Source organism: Arachis stenosperma, chromosome 4 (genome assembly GCF_014773155.1).
Source record: "Arachis stenosperma cultivar V10309 chromosome 4, arast.V10309.gnm1.PFL2, whole genome shotgun sequence".
Taxonomy (NCBI): Eukaryota; Viridiplantae; Streptophyta; class Magnoliopsida; order Fabales; family Fabaceae; genus Arachis; species Arachis stenosperma.
Window position 1 is genome coordinate 134,368,012 of NC_080380.1, and position 26,242 is coordinate 134,394,253.

General features: G+C 29.7%; 3 protein-coding genes across 6 annotated transcripts; all 3 read right to left on the reverse strand.

The window, feature by feature from the left end:
* Positions 1-2,990: 2,990 nt before the first annotated feature.
* Positions 2,991-6,798, reverse strand: LOC130976335 (peroxisomal membrane protein 11D). 3 transcript variants are annotated; one of them, XM_057901183.1, is made up of 9 exons: positions 6,546-6,760; positions 6,377-6,449; positions 4,661-4,870; positions 4,329-4,403; positions 4,177-4,251; positions 4,016-4,096; positions 3,859-3,933; positions 3,582-3,755; positions 2,991-3,274 (listed from the first exon to the last, which is right to left on the reverse strand). In XM_057901183.1, the coding sequence occupies exons 3-9, from the start codon at positions 4,850-4,852 to the stop codon at positions 3,236-3,238; spliced, it is 711 nt and encodes a 236-aa protein (XP_057757166.1). In that variant the 5' UTR covers positions 4,853-4,870; positions 6,377-6,449; positions 6,546-6,760; the 3' UTR covers positions 2,991-3,235. The 3 variants fall into 3 exon arrangements, with proteins under 3 accessions (XP_057757166.1, XP_057757163.1, XP_057757164.1); XM_057901180.1 differs by lacking the exon at positions 6,377-6,449 and having other exon boundaries at positions 6,546-6,798; XM_057901181.1 differs by having other exon boundaries at positions 6,377-6,759.
* A 2,879-nt stretch (positions 6,799-9,677) lies between these two features.
* On the reverse strand, positions 9,678-13,599 carry LOC130976513 (protein ARABIDILLO 2). Of its 2 annotated transcripts, none has more exons than XM_057901392.1 (2): positions 12,800-13,599; positions 9,678-11,564 (listed from the first exon to the last, which is right to left on the reverse strand). In XM_057901392.1, the coding sequence occupies exon 2, from the start codon at positions 11,542-11,544 to the stop codon at positions 9,874-9,876; it is 1,671 nt and encodes a 556-aa protein (XP_057757375.1). In that variant the 5' UTR covers positions 11,545-11,564; positions 12,800-13,599; the 3' UTR covers positions 9,678-9,873. The 2 variants fall into 2 exon arrangements, with proteins under 2 accessions (XP_057757375.1, XP_057757374.1); XM_057901391.1 differs by having other exon boundaries at positions 9,678-11,603.
* Positions 13,600-23,619: 10,020 nt separating this feature from the next.
* On the reverse strand, positions 23,620-25,743 carry LOC130976771 (ethylene-responsive transcription factor ESR1-like). The gene is made up of 2 exons (XM_057901696.1): positions 25,219-25,743; positions 23,620-24,414 (listed from the first exon to the last, which is right to left on the reverse strand). Exons 1-2 carry the CDS (start codon positions 25,589-25,591, stop codon positions 23,660-23,662), a joined length of 1,128 nt encoding a protein of 375 aa, XP_057757679.1. The 5' UTR covers positions 25,592-25,743; the 3' UTR covers positions 23,620-23,659.
* Between the last annotated feature and the right edge of the window lie 499 nt (positions 25,744-26,242).

The window sequence follows — 26,242 nt, forward strand, 5'->3', positions numbered from 1 at the left end:
CTATTTTGGCAATCAGTTGTGAAAAGTATTTGCCCTTTTATTTTCTTGTCATTTTTTTTAGATAGGACAATGAGTTTCTCTTATTTGCTTTTCTACTTAAAGATTGAAAATAATGTTCATTGGTTTTAACAATAATTAAAACACAATAATTTCTTATTTCTATATGTTTGTATCATTTTATTAAACATAGTTTAGATTAGATAGTGACTGCTTTGTATTCATTTAAGTGTTGTTATTTGTTTTACTATTTTATTTGTCTCTGGTGATTGGTCTCTATTTAAATAGATTGTTGGATAATGTTTCACCACATCTGTCTTCGTAGGCATGCCATGTGTCCATGCATGTGCAGCCATCTCCAAGATAAATCGAAATTCTGAGGATTTTTGTCATCATTGGCTGACCATGGAAGCCTATAGAGATACTTACAAGCATTCTCTCAATTCAATACCAGGACAAGATCTTTGGGAGAGAAGTGAACAAAATAGGCCTCATGCACCTAAAATGAAGCGAAAGCCAGGGCCGATAATCCAAAAAAGACGGAAGGATGCTGATGAAGAGCCATCTAGTGTTAAGAAGTCAAAAACTGAAACCAAGTTGAAGAGGAAATACAAAGAATTCACATGTACTTACTGTGGTACGAGAGGGCATACAAAGAGAAGTTGCTCTCATAGGAAAGCTGATGACCTTGCTAGTGCCCTTGTTAGTGCAGCAGCGGCTGTAGTTGCAAAAGAAAAAGGTTCTAAGGCTGGAGAGACTAGAGATCCAGCAAATGCTGCTACTAGTAACACTCAACCTGTTGAGATTAATGAAAATGCTCCATTAGCACCAGGGGAAGGTGTTGATGATGCAAATGCTTCAGAGATTGATCTCACCCAACCCACTTACTCACAGCCAGAAAATCAGGAACAGGTAGTGATTGGTTTCTAATATTTGATTAACTGTTAACTGGTTTGTATTGGTTTATAATACATGAGTAAATGTTGGGTAGATCCAATTGATTGATACTATTTTAATAATATATTGACTGGTTTTTATTGGGCTGTATTGGTCACTAATTCTGTTAACAATTTCAACAGGTCCCTCCATCAGACCCACCTCCACCTCCACAACAGGTCACAAGGCTTGACAAGCTGCAATCGAAGAGGAAAAAAATTTTCAATGTGGACCCAATGCAAGGAGCAAGTTCTGGGACAGCTGCACGCTTGGCAGAGTTTATGACATTCATCCCCACCCCGGGCTTCAAACCACCAACAACAAAATAGAAAACGATTTGCAATGTTGACTGGAAGTTGTGTAGAACATATTTTGTAAAGAGCATTTGATCAAACTATGCTCATTTGATATTTTGTTACCATGTTATGTAGAGTAATCTGTTTTGGTTTAGGATATTTGAAACTATGTTATTTAGGGTATTTGAAGTATGATACAGATACTGCTATTGCTAATGCTGTGATGTTGACAATGATTAATGACTTTGAATTACTTAATGAATTACTTATTTCTGGATCCTCTGTCAAGTGCAAGAATCACAAAAGGTTCTATTAGATTTTCTTTTGTAACTAATGGAAGTGCATACTACATATATCATTATCAGAGCCAGCTCTTAATTTGTCTTCATATACAGACTCAAAACAGCTTCACCAATTTGAACAAACTATGCTCTTCTGATACTTATTTGGTCATAAGTTATACCTCATCTTTTGTATAATCTCACTTTTAAAGAATTTTTACAAGATATATCATACCAAGAGAACATAAAATTCCATTTCTATTTTGTCATTAAATACATAACAATGCTTCATTCACATAACTGACATCATAGTTACATATATTTCATCCCACCTAATCCATAAGCTACAATCACAATTCCAAAAATAATAACAAACACAGACAACATAATATTCCACATTTTTAATATTCTAATTTCAGCTTCAACTGCACTAATTTTCCATCCCAGAGATATTTTTCAATGGTCTTCACTAACTGAACTTTCATTTCTGCCAACTATGGCTTCTTCTTCTTCAACATCTGCCCATTTAAAAAAGCCACACCATCTCTTACCAGTAGTCTATAACACCAAAAATCCAAAAGAAAAAAAAATTGAGAGGAAGAACAACTACAAAACCAACAAGCATTTGAGAAATAAGACACACAATCAGCTTGCAACAATTTAACCAACTTACATTATAGTTAGAACATCCATAGAATGGTCTTTCTGGATTGGAATCTGTCCCAGACCATCGAAGAATAGGACGCAACCCACAACCGCACCAATGCGGAACCTTTCCACCTCTGTCACCTCTGTCACGGTGTGCATTCTTCACCCACCCACCATGCGAACGAGCTCTACTAGAGCTACCTGAGCCTTGGCTGTTGCTTCCCAACATTCTTCTCAACTCTTCGAGACACTCTTGCGATTTGGGAAAATTGGGACTTCTAGGTTTTATTTAAAATTTTTAGGGGTTAAATTGATGGCTTCAAACATTTTGCCATGTCATCTAACTGCAAGGGTGTCAGGTGTCAACGAAAATTGACAGCTCAGCTTTCCGGTGACGAAAAACGCCAGAAGGGCCAATTTGAAGCGCGGGTCAAAATTTCAAGGTACAATTTGAGTCAATTGAAATCAAAAGGGCTAAATTGAGTCGGGAATCAAATTTTAGGGGCCAATTTGAGTATTAACTCTTAATTAGACACGTTTATTTTACAACTTTTTTAAGCAAAGAAAGAATTCTAGCATTTAAAAATGTAAATCCTTATTTTTAAAACTTAAAAGATATTACTTGTCCATTATCAAGAGGAATCCATCAAACAAAACTCCCTTTATTTTTATGTGATTTTATTATTAACTTAACGTAGAAATCAGCATCTATATATATATATCAGTGTGAGAGCCGTAATTTCTTATGATAAAAAAAAATTAATGTAGAAATTAACTTATTTGCATTAATGTATATCTTTGAAAGACTACGTTAACGAAACAATTGTGGGAAGAATTCCAAACAGGGATTTTTTTTTCTACTATTTATTAAGCAAAATAGAACCGTGACAATTGATAATGATAACAATATAGGCACTATAATTATGGTGACATATCTAAAGACCTTAACAGGTCAACAAGATGGTCCATGCTCACACCAACCACCATCATTTTCTAATAATTTCACATATTATTATTATTATTTAACAACCACGAAGCATGGTGATGACAGCCCTCCTCTAGTCTGTTCTTCCACATTCATGATGATTTTGACTTTGCCGCGGCGGCCGGAAGCAGCTGCATTGCACAAACCACAAGTCCTTGTCAGTAAAAGATTGTTCAATGATGTTAGGTGGAAACAAACAAATTTCTACGAGTTTCTCGTGAATTGATCTCATTTCCTATCCAAATTTGTCAACACATCTGTTTGGTTTTTATCAAATTTCCAACAAATTCAGAACCAGTCTGGTTTATGTTTTCAGACTATTTTGAAGGAAGAAGTGAAAAATAGAATCCAGGAATTTGTTGTATTGTCACTGATTTCTTCAAGAAATTATGAAAACAGAAATCAAAGAGTAAGTGTTGTAACTATGCTGGCATGCACCTGATAGCAAGAGATTAGAGATGTAACAAATCCAAATGCGCCGGTAACGCGAGGAGTGACTTTCTTGGGTGCCAATTGTAGCAGTCCAACAGCCACCACAATATCCATGCCTGCTTTGATGAGTGCTAGAGTCCTCTCATTCGAGGCCTTTAATTTGGCGCGGTATTGCTCATTCTGTACACAAAGTAACAATCATAGTCCCAAGTTAGCAAGAACAAAGGCAAATGAGTAAAAAAAGGAAAGAATAAAGAACTTATAAACAAGCCGAAGAACAGACTTCATATTTATTACTGCCCTTGAGTTGTTTCTCCAACTTCTTCATTGATCCAGAGAGTCGTCCAAGCTCTCCAAGCTGATTAAATGAGTAAATATTATGCGGCCAAAATTGATGAACTCATGTAAGAATCCATGAAGAAGGCAGGTAAACCACAAACCTCAACTAGGGTGGTACACGCCGAGGAGCCAAGCCAACAGTAAAGAGATATCCGGCCGATTAGCTCAGTTCGTTCTTTATTCTGTAGATAGACAAAAATATTCTTATATACTGAAAATTATAGAAACAAACAACTGGATGCTAAAGAAAATATTTTCTTACCTGGTAGATGCCGGATCTACCGAGCCACACAAATTGATCAAGAAACAAGAAAGTGGAGAGTAATGCATTCTTCGACTGAGACAACCATAAAACTATGTTAGTAAAGTAAATGAAGGTTGGAAATTTTGGAAATTTTCTTAGAAATGTCATACCTTTCCCAACAGAATTAGGGGTAAGGGAGTACCCTGAGGTGTTGGACTTATCAGACCGTGCAGGTCGTTGACAAACTGCATATGGAAGAATGAAAGTATATGAGTGATGTTAATTACATGGATTCGTCAATTCACAATATTTTCCCATGTCGAGCATTCGATTGTTATAACAAGATAATACTATACAACAAAAATGCCTTCACCAAGAAAATAAACAAACAAAATAATGTACAAATCAACCAAAGGTGATAAATAGAGAAAACAAAAAAAAGAGAGAATTGAGTGCATGAAATAGCATTAGTTTTAGAAGGCAAACGAAAAAGTAACCCAACCTTGAAGAGACGGAAAACCTTCCTAGCCAAGCTGGTTTGTTTGTCTACATTCTGGGCAGTGCCAGGTTCCCCATTACTCAAAAACTTGGAACCATATTGTATTGCTCTGCATATCTTGTCCCTTGCTTCAGCCTTGTTCAAGTACAAAACTAGAAGAGCGAGTTCCGCCCTAGTTGCATCCAATGTACTCATCTTCTATGTTTATGACCGCTGCATGATCAGAGATAGGAGAACGGTAAGCCAAGAGCAATAATGCTGTTAGAAATTATGCGTGGCATGGAAATTGTTGCCACCAAGTGTGTAGCATTGGAACCATATAGAATCTTCGGAAAACTAACATTAATTATCTCTCCTTCAAACTTTGCATGTATTTACATGGTTCTTGTTATCTATATCTAAGTACTCAAGCATTCAAGATCAACCTAATTAAAACTAAGAACTTATACTATTCAGCCACACATTGTTGTTACTCGGCTTCTCTTTTATTTCTCCCCTACAAATTCAACATTTATGATATTAAAGGGGAAGCAAGAAGAGATTTAGATCTACAAAATCTTACTTTAGCAATGTGTATGAGGACCTTCATTAAAGGACAAGGTGCCACATATAAAGTTTTCAAGCACTTAACTAATCAACTAAGCAGGGCTGTGATTTAAGCATATCATTAATAAGTGCAAAATATTATGGATTTTCAACTATGCCGATGACCTTTTTAGGAATAACATCCTACCACATCCTTCGGACAACTTCATTTCTACCTATCCAATTGATATCTTATTTCTGCCTCTTGTAAGAGAAATCATCCTTCGGACAACTTCATTTCCAATGGTAAAACTTCATTTGTGTGAATATGAATGATAAAACACAAACAAAACACTATTGAGTTTCTATCCTTGCTTCCAATTCTAGCCTGTTTCCGGGGAGGAATATATGCTTCATACACTATTATCTCAACACCACTCAGGTCGAAGGTGTTAAAAAGGGGCAAAATTGTGGAAGTAGGTTCCGATTTTTGGCTACTTGATCCACAAACATTTAACATCCTCTCCAATTTGCAAGACTTTATTCAACATAACAGCATAGGAGACAATAATTTGGTTAGGAAAAGGTTAAAAGTCAAAACAAAGTTTTGCGAAGGGAATCAGAAAATCATGCTTCAGCATTGTTGCGCATATTCAGGTCAATGAGATGATAGAACATGGCAATTAAAACTCCCTCAAAGATTAATCATATTCATATGCCATCTTCCCCAAAGCACAAACAGCTTAAAGGGCACAACGAACACTTCATTCTATCTCCCCACAGTGTAATATTTCAAATAAGAAAAAAGCTATGATTTTGGTAAGTAGGATTAGATTTAGATTTTTTCCAAACAAGCATTTTCATGCTAAAGAAAAGGCTACTTAAAAAAAAAAGTTAAAAATTGATTACAAGCTAGTTAGCAACCAAATTAAATTAATCAAATCACAAAATCACGCAGGTATGCCATGATTAACACATGGTGAAAGATGAAACAAGATGGCAACATCAACATCTTCCATTTCTCACCTCCTCTCTACACTTTTACCAGCAAATAATAATGATAACAATAACAACAAAATTATTATTAATCAAAAATGAATCCATAAAATTCCAACTACCCAATTTCATAACCTCAATTCAAAGTCAAACTAGCTCACAAATTAACAAAAAAGAATCAAAATTTGCAAAGCCCACCTCCAAAGCTTGCACCTTTTGCACCTCAAACTGCAAACCCCATAGGATGAACCAACTGGGTATGAATCCTACTCTATTTTCTTAAACAAAAATTAAGGGGGGAAAAAAAGTAACAAAGAAGAAAAAGATAGTCAATAGAGAGAGAAAGAGAGAGAGAGAGAGAGAGTACCAAAAGAAAGAGAATTCTTGCTGGATAATTATGAGAAATCAGAATAATAGTTGAAGTGTGTGAAGAGGCTCTTTTAGCTCTTTGGGGATAAAAGGGTGGTGTGTTTTGGCGATAAGGGCGTGTTTGGTTCTCCCTCTTCTAAAACAAACAAACAAAAATTGTGATTTGTGTGTTCTGAAATAAGGATGAAACTGCGTCGTTTTGGGTCGCAAGTTGTAACACGCACTTCAAGACTCTCCAAGATGGTGATGATGAGTTTGATCTAATCTTTATGTTCCACCAAAAAAGGTGGTATATTCGTTTAAATAAAAGAAAGTGATTGAACTTGTACCAATAAAATAGATAATATTCATTTATAGTAATAAAATCAGTTGGTAGTAAAATTATTACTTGATAATTAGAATTATTTTAAAGGTGATTTAGTAAAACTTGTGTTTGTACTTATAATTTGTTTTGTATTTGGTAAATTTTTAAAAAATTTGTGTTTATTTTTTACTTTTGAAAAATTAAAAGTGTTTTTAAAAATATTTATAAAATATTTTTAATGTTAAAAATTTAATATAATTATGCATATTGAAAATATTTATATTTATGCTTTTTATTTATTATATTTATGTTTATTAAAATTATTTTAAATATTAAAAATAATTTTATCAAACGCAATAATAATATTATTGTAACTGAAAACTTTAATAAAAAGAATTTGATAAATATGGCACTAAAGAAAATATCAACACCCTACCATACATTAAATAAAGCACCAAAACACGAACCAAGTCATAAAGGTGGTTTCACAAAAACTAACTTCACTTAATAATTAGTTCATTAATTTGTTTAAATAAATATTAATTTTTAAATTAGATAATAAATTAATTATTGACTTATCAAATTAAAAAAAAATCGTGGATCCAAAAAAAAGCTTTACAAAAGGACAACTTAACATTTAGTAGAACTTTATCCAAGAAAAGAAAAGAAAAACAAATTCATAGCCAACTAAATCAATTTTAGTGAAAAAAATATTTTTTGTTTTTAACATTTGTACTTTTTTTAAATATTTTTAACGTTTAATTTTATTTAATTTTTTTTCATAATATTTTCTATAGAATTAACATCCCTTTTGGCTAGTTAGTTTTCTTTGACTGGCATTTATGAGACTAGTGCAACTCCCTTCCTTTGTATTCATCCCTTCTGAGATCGAATGCCTTCTTAGGCTGACGGGATGGTAAGACAATAGCAATAGAAAGGCTAAGAATAATTTTGACACAAATAAAAAATATTAGGAACAAAATTAAAAAAATTACAAATACTTTATTCCTATTTAAATAACAATCATCTGCAGAAAAATAATTCATTTGATATGATGTTTGAATATGGAAGATGTCATCACATGTAATGTTCAGATAGATGACACAACAGTTTACAATGAAAAATACTTAGCTGATTTATAGATATCAAATTGTAAAGATGACACAAGAATTTTAATTTCCTCTATTGAGAATCACAACAATAATTTCTGAGAGTAGGGCTGTATATGGGCCGAATCGAAATATAGATCGGACCTAATTTTTAGACTATAATCCGATTCTAAATACGATGAAATCTACGTACTTTCGGGCCGAGTGAAAATCGGGTAAAAATCGAATGAAAATCGAGTCTTTAGTATGTAAAAATTACCTAATTTCCAACCATTATTTCGCAATTCACATAGTAAAATTCACTTAAAAAAATATAATAAGAACCAACTCTTCTCTAAAATTAAAGCATAACCATAATCAATACTAATATTGTCTAATAACACCAAATATTTAAATCAATACAAATAACACAATATTATGCATTAGTCTAAAGTCTTATGCATTTTAAACATAAAACATTAATTTATAATCTTATAATGATTAATAACACAAAATATTAAGATTTACAATATTTAAATTCCACATAAGAATAGCCATCATCCATCACTAATAACACAAAATATTAATTGTGTATGATAATCGGGTTACCGGGTCGAGTTCGGGTGACCCGAGCTATGGCCTGGACCCAACCCGAAATAATGACCGGGTCTATTTTTGAGACTCTTATCCGGTCTTAAACCCAATAAAATCACACTAAATTAACCCCTAAAATGTTCGAAATCGGAGTCAGGTTTTTGGATCGGACTGAGCCATATACACCCCTACCTGAGAGTGAAAGCTTGCTCTCATTATACTAAAAAGTTTCAGTGAGTATACAGACCTTATGAAAAGGTCATAAAGAGATGAAAACCTCTTTAATGTAAAGGAATAGAATTATAAAATTGTGGTAATATCTTTGGTAAATTTAAAAGTTAATAATACCTTATTCTGATTCAATTACAATAGTACTAGTTTAAGATGACAATTACATTGTAACTCACAAAATGAGCAACGAATGAAATTCATAGTTGATACAAGCTTGATAGTACATGATGAGAATTATAGCATACTTGTTGGGTTAGAGAAGGTTTTTAATACCTAGTTAAACTGTTTATTGAAAAGAAGCATTAAGAATTGACGAAACTAATAACTATGGGTATTCAAGTTGGGTTGATATAGTGGTTAGCTAATTAATTCGCTTAACCAAGTGTCCGAAGTACGCAAAATGTTATTTATGGTATGCTGGCCTTAAAATTCTTGTTTGCTTGAGATAAATTTGCTTCAATATATTCAAAAACTTGTTCACTTTTTAATATTTCAATTTAATTTTCTTAGTAGAACTAGAAAAAGTAGAATAACTTAATTGGGAGATAAAGTATTTAAACTTCCAAGCTTGACTTTCTTCTTTAGATTTGGGAAATTAAAATTTAATCTTTTTACAAAATTATAGTATATATATGTGAGGTTGAATAAGTTTTTTTTTTTATTGTATGAACAAACTCGATATAAAGAGAGAGTAATTCTTCTTGTTTATCATGGGTTCTAAATTTCAATCAATAGTGACAAAAATGGGGCCATCCTAGTACGGAACACTTTGCACATGTTGAGTGACTTCAAAAGATTATGATAATTTAGATGCTACTCATTACAAGGCAGTCCTCAAGAGCCTCAATTACAAATTACAATCATTGCATAGATTAGATTAGATTACAAAACTGTTCTTCAGAATTCAAATGACTGCAAGACAAGTAGATTCTTAGTATTATAATTTATAAGAGGGAGAAAATCATAGAATACACAAAGTTTAAATATATATAATCTAACACTGACTAGTAATACATATAAAATTAACAAGCTTGCGCATTTTCACACGTTTTTTTTTTCCTTTCACTCTGCTATTTCTGCATAATGATATTAACAAATTTCTTCCTTCACTATTTCTTGCTAAACAAGCTTCTAAAATTGCCTTTCTCCAATCTCTCAAGAAGTTTCTTAGCACCCGGAATATCCATCTCAGTGAGTTTCTTCAGATACCCAATTGCGCCATAAGAGATCATAAGCTTCCTGCATTTCTTGCATGAAGAAAGTGATCCCAAGCATGAAACTGCATATTTCTTTGCACTGTTCTGTGGACTTGGATCAAGCAACTGAACCAAGTTTGGAACACTCTTATCATCCTTCTTCACTTCTCTCTGATTCCGCGACACGCTAATTAGGCTCGCCATCGCCTGCGCCGCCACCTCCCTACCGCTGCTTGATTTCGCCTCCAGCATCTTTACCAGATGGGGTATGCATCCGGCTTCGCCCACTAGCTTTTTCATCTCCGGTGTGCTGGAAACTCGGCAGATTGCGGCTGCGGCCGCCTGCTGAGCTCCCGGGGAACCGGATTTCAGCACGTGAGACAATCTTGGAAGGAAGCCGAGCGAAACGAGTGTGTCCTCCGGGACAGATCCTACCAAGTTCCTCAACGCGCCAACGGCGGATTCTTGAGGCAAAGGACCATCAAGATACGCTAGAAGACTCATAACGCCACCTTCTGTTATTATATTCCTACGAATATTCTCGTTGCTTGCAGTTAGATTCTGCAGGCACTCCGCCGCGTACTCTTTGGATCCCAACAGAATTCCGCAGTTAAGCAAATTGATTATTGTTCTCACGACGCCTTCTTCGGCCAAAGCTTGTCTAACCTCCGGAACGGCCGAAATATTCTTCAGTGTACAAGCAGCCGCAGATTGCGACACCGAATCCCCGGTCTGACAAAGCTCAACCAACGGCCTAACGCCGCCGTGTCCGACGATTGCGCGGGCTGTTTCCGCCGACATTGACAGCCTCTGAAGAGAAATTACAGCTTTCTCTTTTCCCACAAAACTACCAGACTCAACCAGCCTTATAAGAGGCGGCAGAACGCCTTCGGAAACTAACCAATTCTCACAGCTACCGGATTCCGCGAGCGAGCATATAACTGTAACCGCCGTCTCTCTTATCCTGTGAGAAGTGGCGGTTAGTAACTGAACCAAAGCAGCAATGTTGCTTCTCCCCATAACCGCCAAAACTTTCTTCTCATCTTCCCTCATTGCTTCCACAAGACTATCCAATGCTCTATGCTTCGCCTCCAGATGCCCGATCTGGAGGCGAGCGAGCAATTCTTTGATGCTGCCATGCGTGGCAGCATCCGCCTCTGGCCGGGCCACCTCGCCAAGGACACCAGTCTTGACGAGGAGGCCACAATCCCTCAAATTCAAATCCAATTTGGCGGCTAACGAATCAAGGTCACTCTGCATCTTCAACTTACCTTCAAACTTGTCCTTCAAACAAATCTCAGCCAATTCAATTGATTCCTTCAGAGTCCTTGTAACTGCCTGTAACTGCTCCTTGCAAAGCGCATTCTTCCCGAAACACGGGTGGCTCGACAAATCCGACAGCCGCGAAGGGATCTGTTCGAGTTTCGAAACAATCATCTTCCATCTTCCCAGGAACACTTTAACCTCTTTAGCCTTATCAATTGCCTCAGGAACAAGCTTCTCTGCATTCAACAACCATTCTTCTGTTGAAAGTTCATCAACCGAATCCGAAACCGAAACCTCACCTCCACCACCTTCCACCATGATTTGGTAGGAGCAGAATTCTTCAGATCAATATCAATACGAATATGATTAAGTTGCCACTACAAAATGGAATAATAACAGAAAGATAAACCAAGTTGTGTGAAGACAGAGGGAAAAGAAAAAGAATGGCATAGAAACATTATAATATAAGGTTGTGGAGTAGTTGCAATGATAGAAATATAAATCAGTAGAAAAATCTAAGGCGGAAGAGAACAAAACAATAAGCTTCGAGAATCTTGCATGATCATCATCACACAAAACTTGTTTACTTTAAAGCATGAACCAAAACCAATAGAAAAAAAAAATTCGTGTACCTAAACCATGCCCCACTAGTCTTTTCTCTTACTTTATCAAGATATCACATTCTTATGGAAACTCCATTATAATCACAAATTCAATTTACTCTTTTAAACTATAAATTACTTCCCCCATTTTTTTAATTTAGTTAATAATTTAATATGTCAAAATATAAAATAATGAGAAAAAATACAGCCGTCTAATAAAAGAAGGCGTCGGTGGACATACTAGACAAAATTACAAAAGTAACCCCAATCTAGCACTTGGTGCAAGTGTAATATGGTATCATGTCTAAAGGGTATATTGGTCAATTAAGTGAGCAAAATCTCCAAACTTTACTTTTTCATTCATGGTTGGTAGCTATTAGATTCAGAAATTGTGAAAAGTTAAATCTAGAGAGAGAGCTTTAGGGAACTATATCTAACGGTCAAGGATTCTTCCAAGAGAGTCTTTGAGGAAAGTAGAACTCTTAGCCTTTTTTTTTTTTTTTTTTTTCATTTTTTCAATCTTACTCATAAATGAAAATGAGGTTATTGGTATGCGAAAGGGAAAGGCTTTCCTTTGAAGGGAAGACATAAGTCTCTATCTACAGTTTGTGTACACAAGTACCTCTAATCAATCATCACCAAAAATATAATAAAAAAAATAGAGAGGAAAATAAGATGAGCATTCAAAAGTAGTAATTAATACAAAAATGATGGTTGTAATAAAGATAAATTCAGATGAGTTTGACTTGTTAAATGTTGAAAGAATTTTACCCTATTGAGGCCTATCAGATTGTGTTCAGAAACAAACACTTGTTCTACACTGTTTCTGCTAAGCCTAAAATAAATAAAATAAAAATAAAAAAGTAAACTAGAGAATAGAGACCCTATTCTTCATGACAAAACAGAAAAGAAGATCAAATCAAATGTTAAAAAGAAAAAGAAAAAAAAGGAGAAAAATAGGAGTAACAAACCTTTAAGAATGAGTAAACTGAGAAAGCAACTAAGATCACTGTGGCTTAATCTTCAAACTTGTAACTCTCTCTCTCTCTCTCTCTGTCAGTGAAAGAGATACACATACACTTGTTGTGTTATTGTAAAGTAGAAATTCCTCAAATGAAGGTAGCTCCACACCAACAACCACTAAATAAAACTTTGCTTTGAGAACTCTTCAAAACAAATACATCATCATCATCAACAACATCAACAAAGCACTCTTCAGTAATGCTTATAGAATCAGCAATAATGAAGAACAAGCTAAGACACACTTGCCTTCACCCCTTTTTTTGAATCACAAAAATGCTGACTTTTTACTCTCAAAAGGATCAAACACAATAACCCAGAAGAAGTTTCTTCAGAATCAGACACAAACCACCCCACAAGAAACCTTCTTTTGTTTTGGGGTCCTTTGGAATTTCTGAAGCAGAAACGAAATACTACTAAAAAAAACTCCTTTAATAATAATAATAATTTTAAAAAATGAGAAGATTCTTCAACAGTGGCACCTAAAGTCAAAGGTTGATAAGTGATCAAGTTTGTCTCCAGAACCAAAAATAGGAAAAGAAAACAGCTGAAGGAAGTTGTAACAATTTCTTCTTTTAAAAAACTACAAATACAAAACGACACACATGAAGAAGGGCATTATATAAATGAATAAAACGATGCAATTTCAATTTCAAAAACGGAGCTTTGAAGTTTTAACCATTGTTCCTTCTTCTCTCTCTCTAGGTGGTGGGGAAGATATCTATGGGTGTCAGTCTCGCTGTCTCAAAGATTCTCTCTGTAAATGCTATTATTATTGTTTTCTTTCTTTTTTTATGCCCGCCTCCAAATATTTAATTAGGATTTCGGCATGGCTATGGTTAGTAAAAATGTTTAAATTTTTTATTATAATACATATATAATATAATAAAAAATTTAAACATTTCAGTTTTATATTTTTTATAAAAAAATTAATTGATAATTTTCTTAGGATCTTTAAGATACATACTAGTTAAATTCATTTAATTATATGTGTAATTATATTGGAAAAATAATAATATTATATAATCAAATTATTTTAGTAATTAATAAGTTAAATTAAATTGATCTAATAATTTAGACATTGATTATCAGATATTTTAGTTAAAAAAAAGAGAAATATACAATAAAAGAAGAATAAAATAGTTAAATTTGGTTATAAAAATAATTTATTTATCTAAAATTAAAAAAAAAGTAAGGTTAAAAATAACTAATTATTCTATATATTTACTATTTAAATGGCACTCTAAAAGGTCTGATTGAATGTTTTGAAATAATTAGTGTTACCATTAGTAGGATTACTAAATAAATTAATTAAATTTATATGATATGATTTTTAGGATAGTAAATGATTGTTGATTGAATACATTTTTTAATCAAATAAAATCTTTTAATTAAAATAATAAAAAAATGTAGGTTTTTTCTATATGTTAGACAAATGGAGAAGGTCAGAAGGAAAATGATGTTTCTCCGAGCAACATGGATTAAATCTCGAGCAGTTGTGGTGATCGAACGGTGGAGATTGATTTCAGGGAAGGCATATAGTGAGGCCGTTGGGATTGGGTAAGTATTTGAACATACTTTGGGATTTTCTTTTAACGCATAAACAGAAGTAAGTACTGTACTAATATTTTTTACGTCCTTCACTATATGAACCGATAAAGACAAAAGTTCTACTATACTCTCAGAGTAAACATTTAACTCGGTTCTTGTTCATTTTTACAAAAGACAAAGCAATTTTTATTTAAAAAAAAAGGATAATTTCATTCTCAACCTTTTTATTATGCGACAATATGATTTCTATGTTAAAAAAATTATTTAAATAATAATAAAAATTGATTTTGTAAGAATTTTATTTGTATTTTGTGAGGGTTTTAAATCTCCACAAACTATTAATAAGTTTGTTTTTAAAAAATTTCTTCACCAATAGTGGTTAAATGAAAAAAAAACTATCAATAAAAATGATGTCACAAAAAAATAGTAATTATAGTACAAATATTTTTTAAAAGAAAAAAATAACATCGAATAAGAAATGAAAAAAGAAAACTTTAATATTGATAATATTGGTATTAGTGATCACGACGGTAGAGGAGATAATGATAATGGTAAATCAATAAAAATAGTAGAAGTAGGAGCCATAATAATGAGAATAAAAAAGGTAGTGGTAGTAGTAGTAGTAATTAGCTATATTATTGAAAATAATTTTGTAAAGGTTTAAAACCTCTACAAAACCAATTTTTATTATTATTTAAATAATTTTTTTAACAGAAGGATCGTATTGTCCCAAAATAAAAAAGTTGAGGATCAAAGTGTCCCTTTTTTTTAAAACAAAAATCGCTTTATCCTTCGTAAAAATGGACAAAGACCGAATTGAGTGTTTACTCATACTCTTATGTTTATTTGAGGGCAAGTTAGGTATATAGAATGATTAGAAACTAAATTGATCGTATATTCGTATTACAACTTTTTAATATTATAGATATTTTTATAATTTCGTTATATTTATAGAAGCTATTACAAGATGATGTGATTTTTAAATTGAACGTAATTCCTCACAGAATATAGTCGTTTACGTGAATTTACGTGCTGGATAAAAATTACTATGAAAAAACTTTGGTACAAAAAAACTGCAAATAGTTATAGTAATTTCTAAAAAAAATAATACGTTGCATAAACATTGGCATACTATAACAATTTTCTCAACACAATTGGAAAGAATTGGCCTATATCCAAAAAAACAAGAATATACTAAATTTATACAAATAAAATCAAAATATACAATTAATCAAAAACAAAAATCAAAATTATTTCAACTACTCATACATACATATATATTTAATGATGATATATATTGTAAAAAATTTTACATATATTATAAAAAAAAGTTCAAATCAATCCATCATTTGAACTATTTTATTTCAGCTGATAGTCAATTTCATATTTTAATTTTAAAATTAAAATTTTTTGAGTAAATTATGTATAAATGTAAAATACAAGATACAATATACAATAACATACATAAATTTTTACGGTAGTTATCTCTACTTTTCGTATATTCTCTCTTTCTCACCAAAGAATATTATATAAAAATAAATAAATAATTTTCTATCAAAACTCTAAAGTTTTGAGAGTATGTTTTTAAAAAAGTGATTGTATAATCCCTTATCTAGATGCCAAGTAGAAAGGTTAACGGCTAGCGTTTTTGTTAGTTTAAAAATCATTAATTTTAAATATTTAAAATTATATATTAAATTTTTAAATATTTTTTTAAAAAATTAAAATTTTATTTTATCGTTGATTAAATTTATTGGTAATTATTAATTTAATTATTAATAATAAATAATATGTTATCGTCGGATTTATCGAAAAAAAATCGATAGTAATATACTCCAAAATTTTTCTAATTAAAAATTTATATTAGTCATTAAATTTATCGATAATTAGCAATAAATAAAAAAATTCACTGATAGAATTTATATTGTCAGATTTATCTTGTCATTAAATCCAATAATAAATAAGTTATCGGCAATTTTTTTAATAAATATGTCAATAAATTCAATAATATTGACGCTTTTTGACGATATTTTTTTTGTAGTGATGCAAAGTAGCCATTTTTTTGTCGTAACCATGTAATAAAGAGGTGAGCTAATGTTTCTTAACAATACCACTTTTTTTTTATCGTATCTTTTAATCTAGCAGGATAAAGATTAATCTGTCACAGTATTGAACTCCATTTAAGGGTTTATTGTTGGCCAATGAGTTGCTGTATGCACAAAACGAAATTCAAATCCCCGACATTTACTTAAGTCTTAAGCGGACTAGTAAATTAACCATTAAACCATTTAAATAGAGCAACTCACGCACTCATCGCTAGTCCGCTACCATTAAGCCTGCATTGCAGAAAATGGATAATTGGGCTTTTGGAGTAAAGTCAGTGTGTTTAGATTAAAAAACGAAATTGTGAGGGTCTCATACTTATATGGAATTGCATATTTGTTTGTATCAAAATGACGTCATAAAACTGTGTTCCATAGAAAATTTTTAGAAAATAACTGATATAAATAGAGAGAGATAAAACCTATATTTAATCACTGCTAACCATGATCAAATTTACATTAGATGTTTGGATTTAGCATCAATGAGACGGAGTATATAATAGGGATGTTCATCGGGACGGGCCCAAAATCAAACCCGGATCAAAGGCATATTTTATTGAGTTTGAATAATTTATTATTTTTATTTAAAGTTATTTGAAAAAAATATTCCGTTTAATTTTTGAATTTATATTCAAATTTTAATTTAGTTTTTGAAATTTTAATTGTCTTAATTTAGTTCCTAAATTTTTTAAATTTTAATCACATTAATCTCTGTAATGATTTTAATGACAGAATCAATTGAAAAATTTAAAGATTAAATTAAGGCAATTGAAATTTTAAAAATTAAATATAGACTCGAGTGTAATTTTAGGGACCATACTGAATGTTTTTTCAAGTTATTTTCGAATCAAATTCAAATTATACTTTGAGTCATCTAATTCAATTCTAAAATAATGTTTTATAATAAAAATATATTATAAATAAAATGTATAATATTATACTATATTTTTATATTTTAATTAATATTTTTAATATTATACAATATTATTTTTACTTTATAATAATTTATTTTAATATATATGATATAATATTTGTTAAATTTAATTTATTTTAAATTCTAGTTTAATTTAATTGATTTTAAATTATTTTTGAATTGAATCAAAATAAATTCAACAGAGCATTCCAAATATATAAGTTGATGTCGCATCCTAACAAATAAGGGTGCACATGGACAGGGTGAGGATGGGTTTGATGGGACTCAGACCCGATCCGAAATATACACTGGGTCTATTTATTAGACTCGAACCCAATTCTAGACCCAATGAAACCAATATACTTTCGGGCCATAATTATACCGGGTGAAAACCGGGTGAAAATCGGGCCGTTAATATTACATTACGTTGATACTTTCTTGTAAGCTAGCATGTAAAAATATCCAAATTTCCAAAACTCCAACCATTATTTAATATGGTAAAATTCACTTAGAAAAATATAACAAGAATCAACCCTTCTTTAAAATTAAAGCATAACCACAATCAATACTAAAGCAAAACCACAATCAATACTAATATTGTCCAATAATACCAAATATTTAAATCAATACAAATAATACAATATTATGCATTAGTCTAAAGTCTTATGCATTCTAAACATAAAACATTAACTTATAGCCTTATAATGACTAATAACACAAAATATTAAGGTTTACAATACTTAAATTCCACATAAGAATAGTCATGATCCATCACTAATAACACAAAATATTAATTGTGTATGATGACCGGGCTACCGGGTTACTTCGGGTGATCCGAGCTATGGCCCGGACCCGATCTGAAATAATGATGGGTCTATTTTTGAGACTCTTATCCGATCCTAAACTCAATAAAATCACACCAAATTAGCCTCTAAAATGTTCGAAATCGGGTCGGACCTTCGGACCGGACCGGATCTGTGCACCCCTACTAACAGAGATGGGTGATTTGCATGAAATCTACTAGCTAGCACACACAACAACATACATAGATTTTTTTTTTTTCTGGAAAACAATCATTTCATATACAGTGGTGGTTGATAAGATTATTGAGTAACAATGATTGGTCTAGTAATTTCTCAAGGATTTTCCACCTCATTGGATTTGAACGCAGTTGTACGTTTGAATGGGTTTTTGAAATGATTGGGGAAAATGTACCATATATACACATGTGAGCATAATTATCTAATACGTACAACAATGTAATTTTGTATGTTAAAATGTTTTGTCTATTTAAAATTTTAAATAATAATTTCACGGTCTCTACCAAAAATAAAACTTAAAAAACTTCATTATTATTATACTATTTCGGATGTTTGCGTACATTAATTCCAACATATTAAAGGTGCCTTGTTTTTTTTTTTTTTTTTTTTTTTGGGACATGATACTAAAGGTACCTTAACGAACTAATGGTTTTATGTATACTCCAAGTACTACATATGTATAATATAATATCGCCCTTACAAAGTCAATGTGCAAAACCCTAATTATTAAAATATTATAACGATATAGAAGTTAAATTATAGTAGTAACTTAAAGAGAGAAAATATAGGTTTAATTTTGAGGGCGATAACCAAGAAGCATGGCTTAAACCTAATATTGGTTTGCGTAATTGGGACGGAACATTAGTTGTTCCCTTCATATTTCATTCCGTAATCCTCGTCGCTCACACTTGTGGATTCTAAAAAAGAAGCCACGTTTTTTTTAAATATTTTTTAAAAATTAAAATTTAATATATATAATTAATTAAACTATCTTATTTTTATTAAAATTAGATCGGACAAATTAATTTAGCCAAAAAATTAATAAATTTAATTTTAAACCAGTATAAATTAATATTTTTTATAAAAAATTATTACAATATTTTTATTATAAAAAATAGCTAAAATATTCCTATTATATATATATATATATATATATATATATATATTAATTTTGAAAACTCTAAATCCTAACCCTATGACGACAGAGAAACAAAATATTAGAATTTAGGATTCTCAAAATTAATATATATAATAAGAATATTTTAGTCATTTTCTATAATAGAGATATTGTAGTCATTTTTTATAAAAAATAAAATTAATTTAGACCATTTTAAAATTTGATTCACCATTTTTCGGTCAAATTAATTTGTCTGGCCTAATTTTGATAAAAATAACATAATTTAATCAATTATATCTGTTAAATTTTAATTATAAATTAAAAAAAAGACGTTTTAAACATCTTTATGAAAGTGGTCCCCTTCTAAAAAACTTTTGAGATTTTTAGTAATTTGGTTATTGTTATTTAATTAATATAAATATTAAATTATCTTTAATAAATAAATTTTATTAATTTTTGTGTATAAATTGATTAAATTCTAAAAAAATATAATATAAATTATATTGATTTATGCATACAAATTTTAATAAATATAAGTATAAAATATATATTTTTGTATATGAAACTCTTATAAATATGTGTATAAATTATTATTGGTCAAATACTAATAAAAATAATAATATTTATTGATTATGTAATATTGTTCCTGAATTAATATGTATATTAAAGCTATTTTTTATAAATTAAATATTTATAATAATAACAAATATTAAAATTTGAGATTAGTTAAAATAATAAATATATCACACTAAAATTAAAAGTGCATAAGTTTAATTCTTGGATTCATTAAAATACTTCTTAATAGATTATATATAATGAAGAATAATTTTTGAAAAAAATTGTTAATTAACTCTTTCTTATATTCTCATTATATATAATAGATGACTTTAATTAGAAAGTCAATATTTTTTAGTTAATATTAGTTAATATTTTTTAATTTTTAATTTTAAATTATAAATTATAAATTTTAAATTATAAATTTTAAATCTTAAATTAATTCTAAACTTTTAAAGTTGATGGTTAAGAAATAATTTTATATTAAAAAAATATTATTAACTAATTAAAAATTAATTCTTATACTTATCAATAATAAATATATGTAGAGTTTATGATGGCCATTATTATGGTAATTAAAATGATTATATAATCATAATTACATAAGATAATAGTTTTTATATTTTCACAAAAAATTTTTGGTTTATTTTTTTCTATATGAAAAAATGTGTGTTTTTGTTAAAAATAAAATTTTTTGGTATATATATAAATATGTGAACGTTGTAGGTAGGACAGGTCCAACACGCAGGTCATGTAATGACTCAACACACAGAAAGTATGGTGAACGCATGTGAAGCAACACACACCTTGTATGTTAGACACGTGACAAGCATCGAAGCAACACCACATAGCACGTGCTAGACATGTGTTAGCTATTAATTGAATGTGATTCTAACACGTAACTTGTAAAGTGGGTTATCTGTCTATAAAAATCAAAATTCGTTACCATTTTTTTTCATTATGATAGAAGTATTTTAATGTATTGTTGGTGTAATGGAAGGCACTGTAAATATAGTAATTTACCACAATGGTGAAATTATACGAAATACATATGAGGAGTAAGTTTTGCATGTGAGAATTTCTTTTTGTTTGTGATTCTATGCATTATAACGTTTGCGAAACTACAATACAATTTCTGTCAAAGCATAAAGAATGATATTTTAAAGAGAGTGAATAATATTCTTGCTCATTTTTTTATAGGAATTCGATTATCATATTAATAACCTACTATAATTTGAGATTATGTTGATGGTTGACGAAACAAGTATTTAGAATATATTTTATATTCAACAATAAATTTAAGTATAACACTCAAATATTGAATTGTATATTAAATTCAAACATATAGTTATAATGAAATTCTATATAACTAAAACGTATAAAATGACAGAAGTAAACTGTATAAAAAATGAACGGTAATAATTTTTATATTTTCACAATATTTTTAATTTTTATTTTTTAAATTAAAAATATTTTCAAGTATTAAAAATATTATTTTAATTTTAATAACACTTCTAATCGTTGTTATTTGAAAATGTATAACTATGTATATATATATAATGTACTTTTACTAATTTCGTTTGATAGGCTCTGAACCATTGTTAGCAAAACCGAACCAGACTGGTCAGTTCGATCGAAAAATTAGTAAATTGAACTCTAAGTCAGTCCGGTCCAATGATCTGATCGGGTGAGTTAATGAATCGGTACGAATCGGTCAAATTCAGAGTGAACCGATCAAAATCGATTAAATTCGATAAAATTGGTTTGACCAAACCGCTTGAGCTTCAAAATTTTTTCAAAATGTTAAAGTTGGGATTCGAACCCCCTCATAAAAAAACATAATACTCACAACCACCAGTCTATTAAGCTTATTATAAATATACATGCAAATTAATATATATATATATATATATATATATATATATATATATATATATATATATATTTCAGTAAATAATTTATTTTTATTTAATTTATTTTAATGTTAGTTATAAACTCATTCATTCTTAAATTAATTATATTTTCATTCAACAATAATTATAAACTCATTTATTTTTTTATAATTATATAATATCTATTAATATTATTTTTCAATAAATATTTGTAGTATATAATAGTATAATAAATATAAAATAATTAATAAATTATTAAAATTCAAAAATAATAATTATTTTAATATAAAAACAAAATAAAAATATTTATAATAGAGTAAAATTAACAAAATATTTATTGTTCCTGTTTTGTATTGTTTTAGAAAAATTAGATATTTTTAAAATATTAGTGAAAATATGTATTTTAAATTTTTATTTTAAATTTTTAACTATATTTTATTTAAAATCGAATAAATCGGTTCAATCAATAACTTATCAGTTAAACTAATGACTCAATGACCCAATAACCTGAACGGTGTGATCACCTGTTCGTGACAAGTGACAACTATGCTTTGAACAAGTTAGACCTGCAACTTGAGTTGACACTCCTACTAATGTTTTTACACGGGGACATTATTTATCTTCCGCAAACATTAGAAGATTGTGGCTCATTCTTCTTAATCACAAAATTATGACAAAGAAGATTTTTCTGTTTACTTATTTTTTATGTTATATAAAGACAAACGTAGATATAAATACAATATATATAGCTTAAATTAGATTTGTGTAACCATCTTTAGACCTGTCGTTGCTATTTAGTTTGTTTTTTTGTTTGTCCGCATTAGTTCCAATGTGATAATATTTAAAAAAAAAACTTAGAATTCATTAATTAGTTTTATAAAAACTATACGACAAACTTTTTAAGTAGAGATATATTTCTTGAGATTTTAATACTCTGAAATTTCTATTATCCCTTTACATTTCTTTCCTCTAAACACTTTAAAAAAATTATAAATATATTTTTTAAAATTTTTTAGCAACCAACCATTTTTAATAATTTTAGTTAGTATTTGATCAATATAAATATTAAATTATTTTTAATAAATAAATTTATGTATTAATTTATGTGTATAAATTTTAAAAAATATAAATATAAATTATATTAATTTATGTATATAAATTTTGATAAATATAAATACAAATTATATATATTTTTTATATTAATTTTTATTAATATAGATGTAAATTATTATTGACTAAATGTTAATTTAAAATAATAATATTTACTAGAATTTTTTTTATTATACTATATAGTAGATGAAGTAGTTAGGTGTGTAACTCATATAGACAAACTCATTTGAGAATTATACCAGACAAGAAGATAACTGTTCTCATTCCAAAAGTATTGAAAATAAAACTTACATTCAAAATACTTTGTATCTATCTATCTATCTATATATATTTTTTTCTTCATCATCATATATATTGTATAAGAAACATGCTAGCTAAACCAAGCTTTTTCACCTTTGTAAAGAAGCTTTTTACAAGCACTTTAATTTGTACACCAAATCAATAAAGTCGGAAAATAAAAGTCTAAACATCTTTAAATCGATAGATAAATCAATGTTCGATCTATCCAATTATTAAACACAAGATGTTTAACTTTTTTATTTCGCGATCGAATTTAATTTTGATGTGCTGTCAGTATAAAACAGTTTTACACGTACATCTAATTGCATAATATTGTATCAGCAAAAATAATTATCTTTTATATTGATTGCATAGATAATCATCCAAAATTATAGATACAATTAAATAATTATGTAAAACATTGTCAGTACATTAAAATTAAACTCTTTTTTATTCTATGAATTACTTTTTTTATTTACCATCAGTACTATTATTATAGTGAGAGGCATAGTAATTAGGGGAGCCATAACCATAACCATAATAACTACCAATACCATTATATGGAGATCCAGAAGCACTAGTGTATGGAGAAGCGCAATCATAATAATAATAAGGAGAAGGAGAAGAAGAAGCAGTGAAAGTTGGTGGCACAAGAACTGAAGAAGATACCTTGAATCTTTTGCTCCTTGATGATGATAAACCCTCATCACTACTACTAATCTGAGTGCTATCAACCCACCCCATTAGTTGATCCAAAACCCCTTGATCACCAACACAACCAAACTCACCATCATTATCAGAACCTGCTGATGATGATGAATCCAACAACAACCTATGTTTTTGGAACAACCCATTATTGTTTATGATCCACTCGTTGCTACAATCAGAGACACTTGAAGTTTCCCAATTGTTGTTGTTGTTATTAGGCTCATAATAATGTTGATGATGTTGGTCCTTGTGTGGTGGTACTATGATGCTAGGTTGCACCACTTTGTCAATGTTCTTAACATCTATTGCCATAGGAGGAGGAGCATGTTGTTGATGATGATTATTGTTTCTATTGCGATTGAATATGCTAGCAAAGGTGAAATGATCACTCACTCTACTCTTAGATGATGAAGACTTGTTGTTGTGATTAGCCCTTGCCATGATGCTTTGCAAGTTCTTGCTCAACTTTGCTTTCAATGAGGCAAAGCTTAATCCATGCTTATTATTGTTATTATTTCCTTCATCATATGAATAAATTAAATTAAGGGGATGATTATTTGTGCTCAAATACTAAAATATAGCAAATTTAAAAAATAGTTGATTAATGATATTTAAAATTAGGGTACAAAGTCAAATACATATACTATATATGTCAATCTTTGTATAGAAATACATATACTTTAACATACGAAATAAAACAACTATATATTCATATTTATAATCAAATTTTACAAGTAATATAATCAAACTTGATTCTTACTTATATTAAAGCGTCATAAATAATATAAATAAAATAAATTATATTTTAATTATAAAAATATAATAATACCTGATGATTTGTGATATTCATAAAATAGTTGATTATTTTGTTGTGAGAAATTTGATTAATTAATGAGTACTGATTAATTACTTTGTTAAAAAACTATCTGAAATAATATGTATAAATATATAAATACATAGAATAGCTAACGAGTTTTTATATACAATATTTGAGAATGGGTAAATATATATTCCACCCATAATGTACAATAATTTGGATTATTTATTTTAAAAGTTTAATTTAATCTATAGTAGATTTGTCTAAACTGAATTCCATGTCTTTATATTTAACTTCTAGTTATATTGAATATGAAATTTCACCACATATATAATAAAATTAATTATTATTTTTTTTAACTTTCTAGCTTAAAAAGTTAAGTTCCAAAATGCTAACGAGTTGTAGCTCAAATAACATAGTTTTTTATATTTAGTTAAGAAATTGCAGATACGAGTCTCAATTCTAATTTTGGTTTAAAAAAATAAAAGTTAAGTTCCAAAATTACCTGGAGATGGAGGAGGTAGTGGTGGTGATGACGAAGACGAGGGTGGTGCAAAGTTGGTTCTTGCATTCTCACCACGAAGTGCTCTAGCAGCTTCATCATAAGCCCTAGCAGCCTGTTCAGGTGAATCATAGGTACCAAGCCATAATCTTACATGCTGAGATGAGTCTTTAATCTCTGCCACCCATCTCCCTGAGGGCCTTTGCCTCACCCCTATGAACCTTCTCACCATGTTGTTGTTGCTGGATTTATTGTTTGCTTGTTGACCTATGTTGTTGGTGGTGGTGGCCGCGACGACGGCGGCGTCTTCCGTGGTTGTTGCTGTTGGTGGTGGTGGAGGAGGAGGAGCATGTTTCTTATCCTCAGTTTCTGCCATATATGTTATTATTGAACTATAAGAAGTGAACAAGATTTTAATTTTTCTTTAATTGCCTAAGATTTTTATGTTTTTTGAGAGAACTAGTAGAAGAAAACAATAGTAGCTAGCTAGTAGAGCATAAATGATATATAGTCATGGATGGGGGAGTAGTATATAAATATAAGCATGCATGTATAAGGTTTTGTTAGAGCTATCTTGTAGTTTATATGTTAGTTCAAGTGATTCAATACATCATTTTTTATTTAATTTTGATTATTTTTAAGTAACCTTTTCTCTGGAATTGGATTATTATAATTTAGTAGGTCTAACTACAAGGAATAATTAATTTTCCAAAATTACTTTAAAAAGAGAGAGTTATTTCTTTCTACTTATAATAGCTATATTATAAATATCTTCAAGTATAGTAATGTAAGACTTTTAATGTATCATTTCAAGTTTACTAGAACTCTAGATTTGTACGGCTAAATGTGTGTAGGTATAGTCTAACTAAAAAATAAGAATTTGGATTCTCTAAATTTTAAATTTATATTTTAGAAGGTAAAGTGTGATCTTCTATTTTTGAATGATTTTTCTCTCATATTTATTCTTGATCCCACTTATAAAATAAATGGTGAGAGATTACACTTTATTCTTTAAAGTGAAATTCAA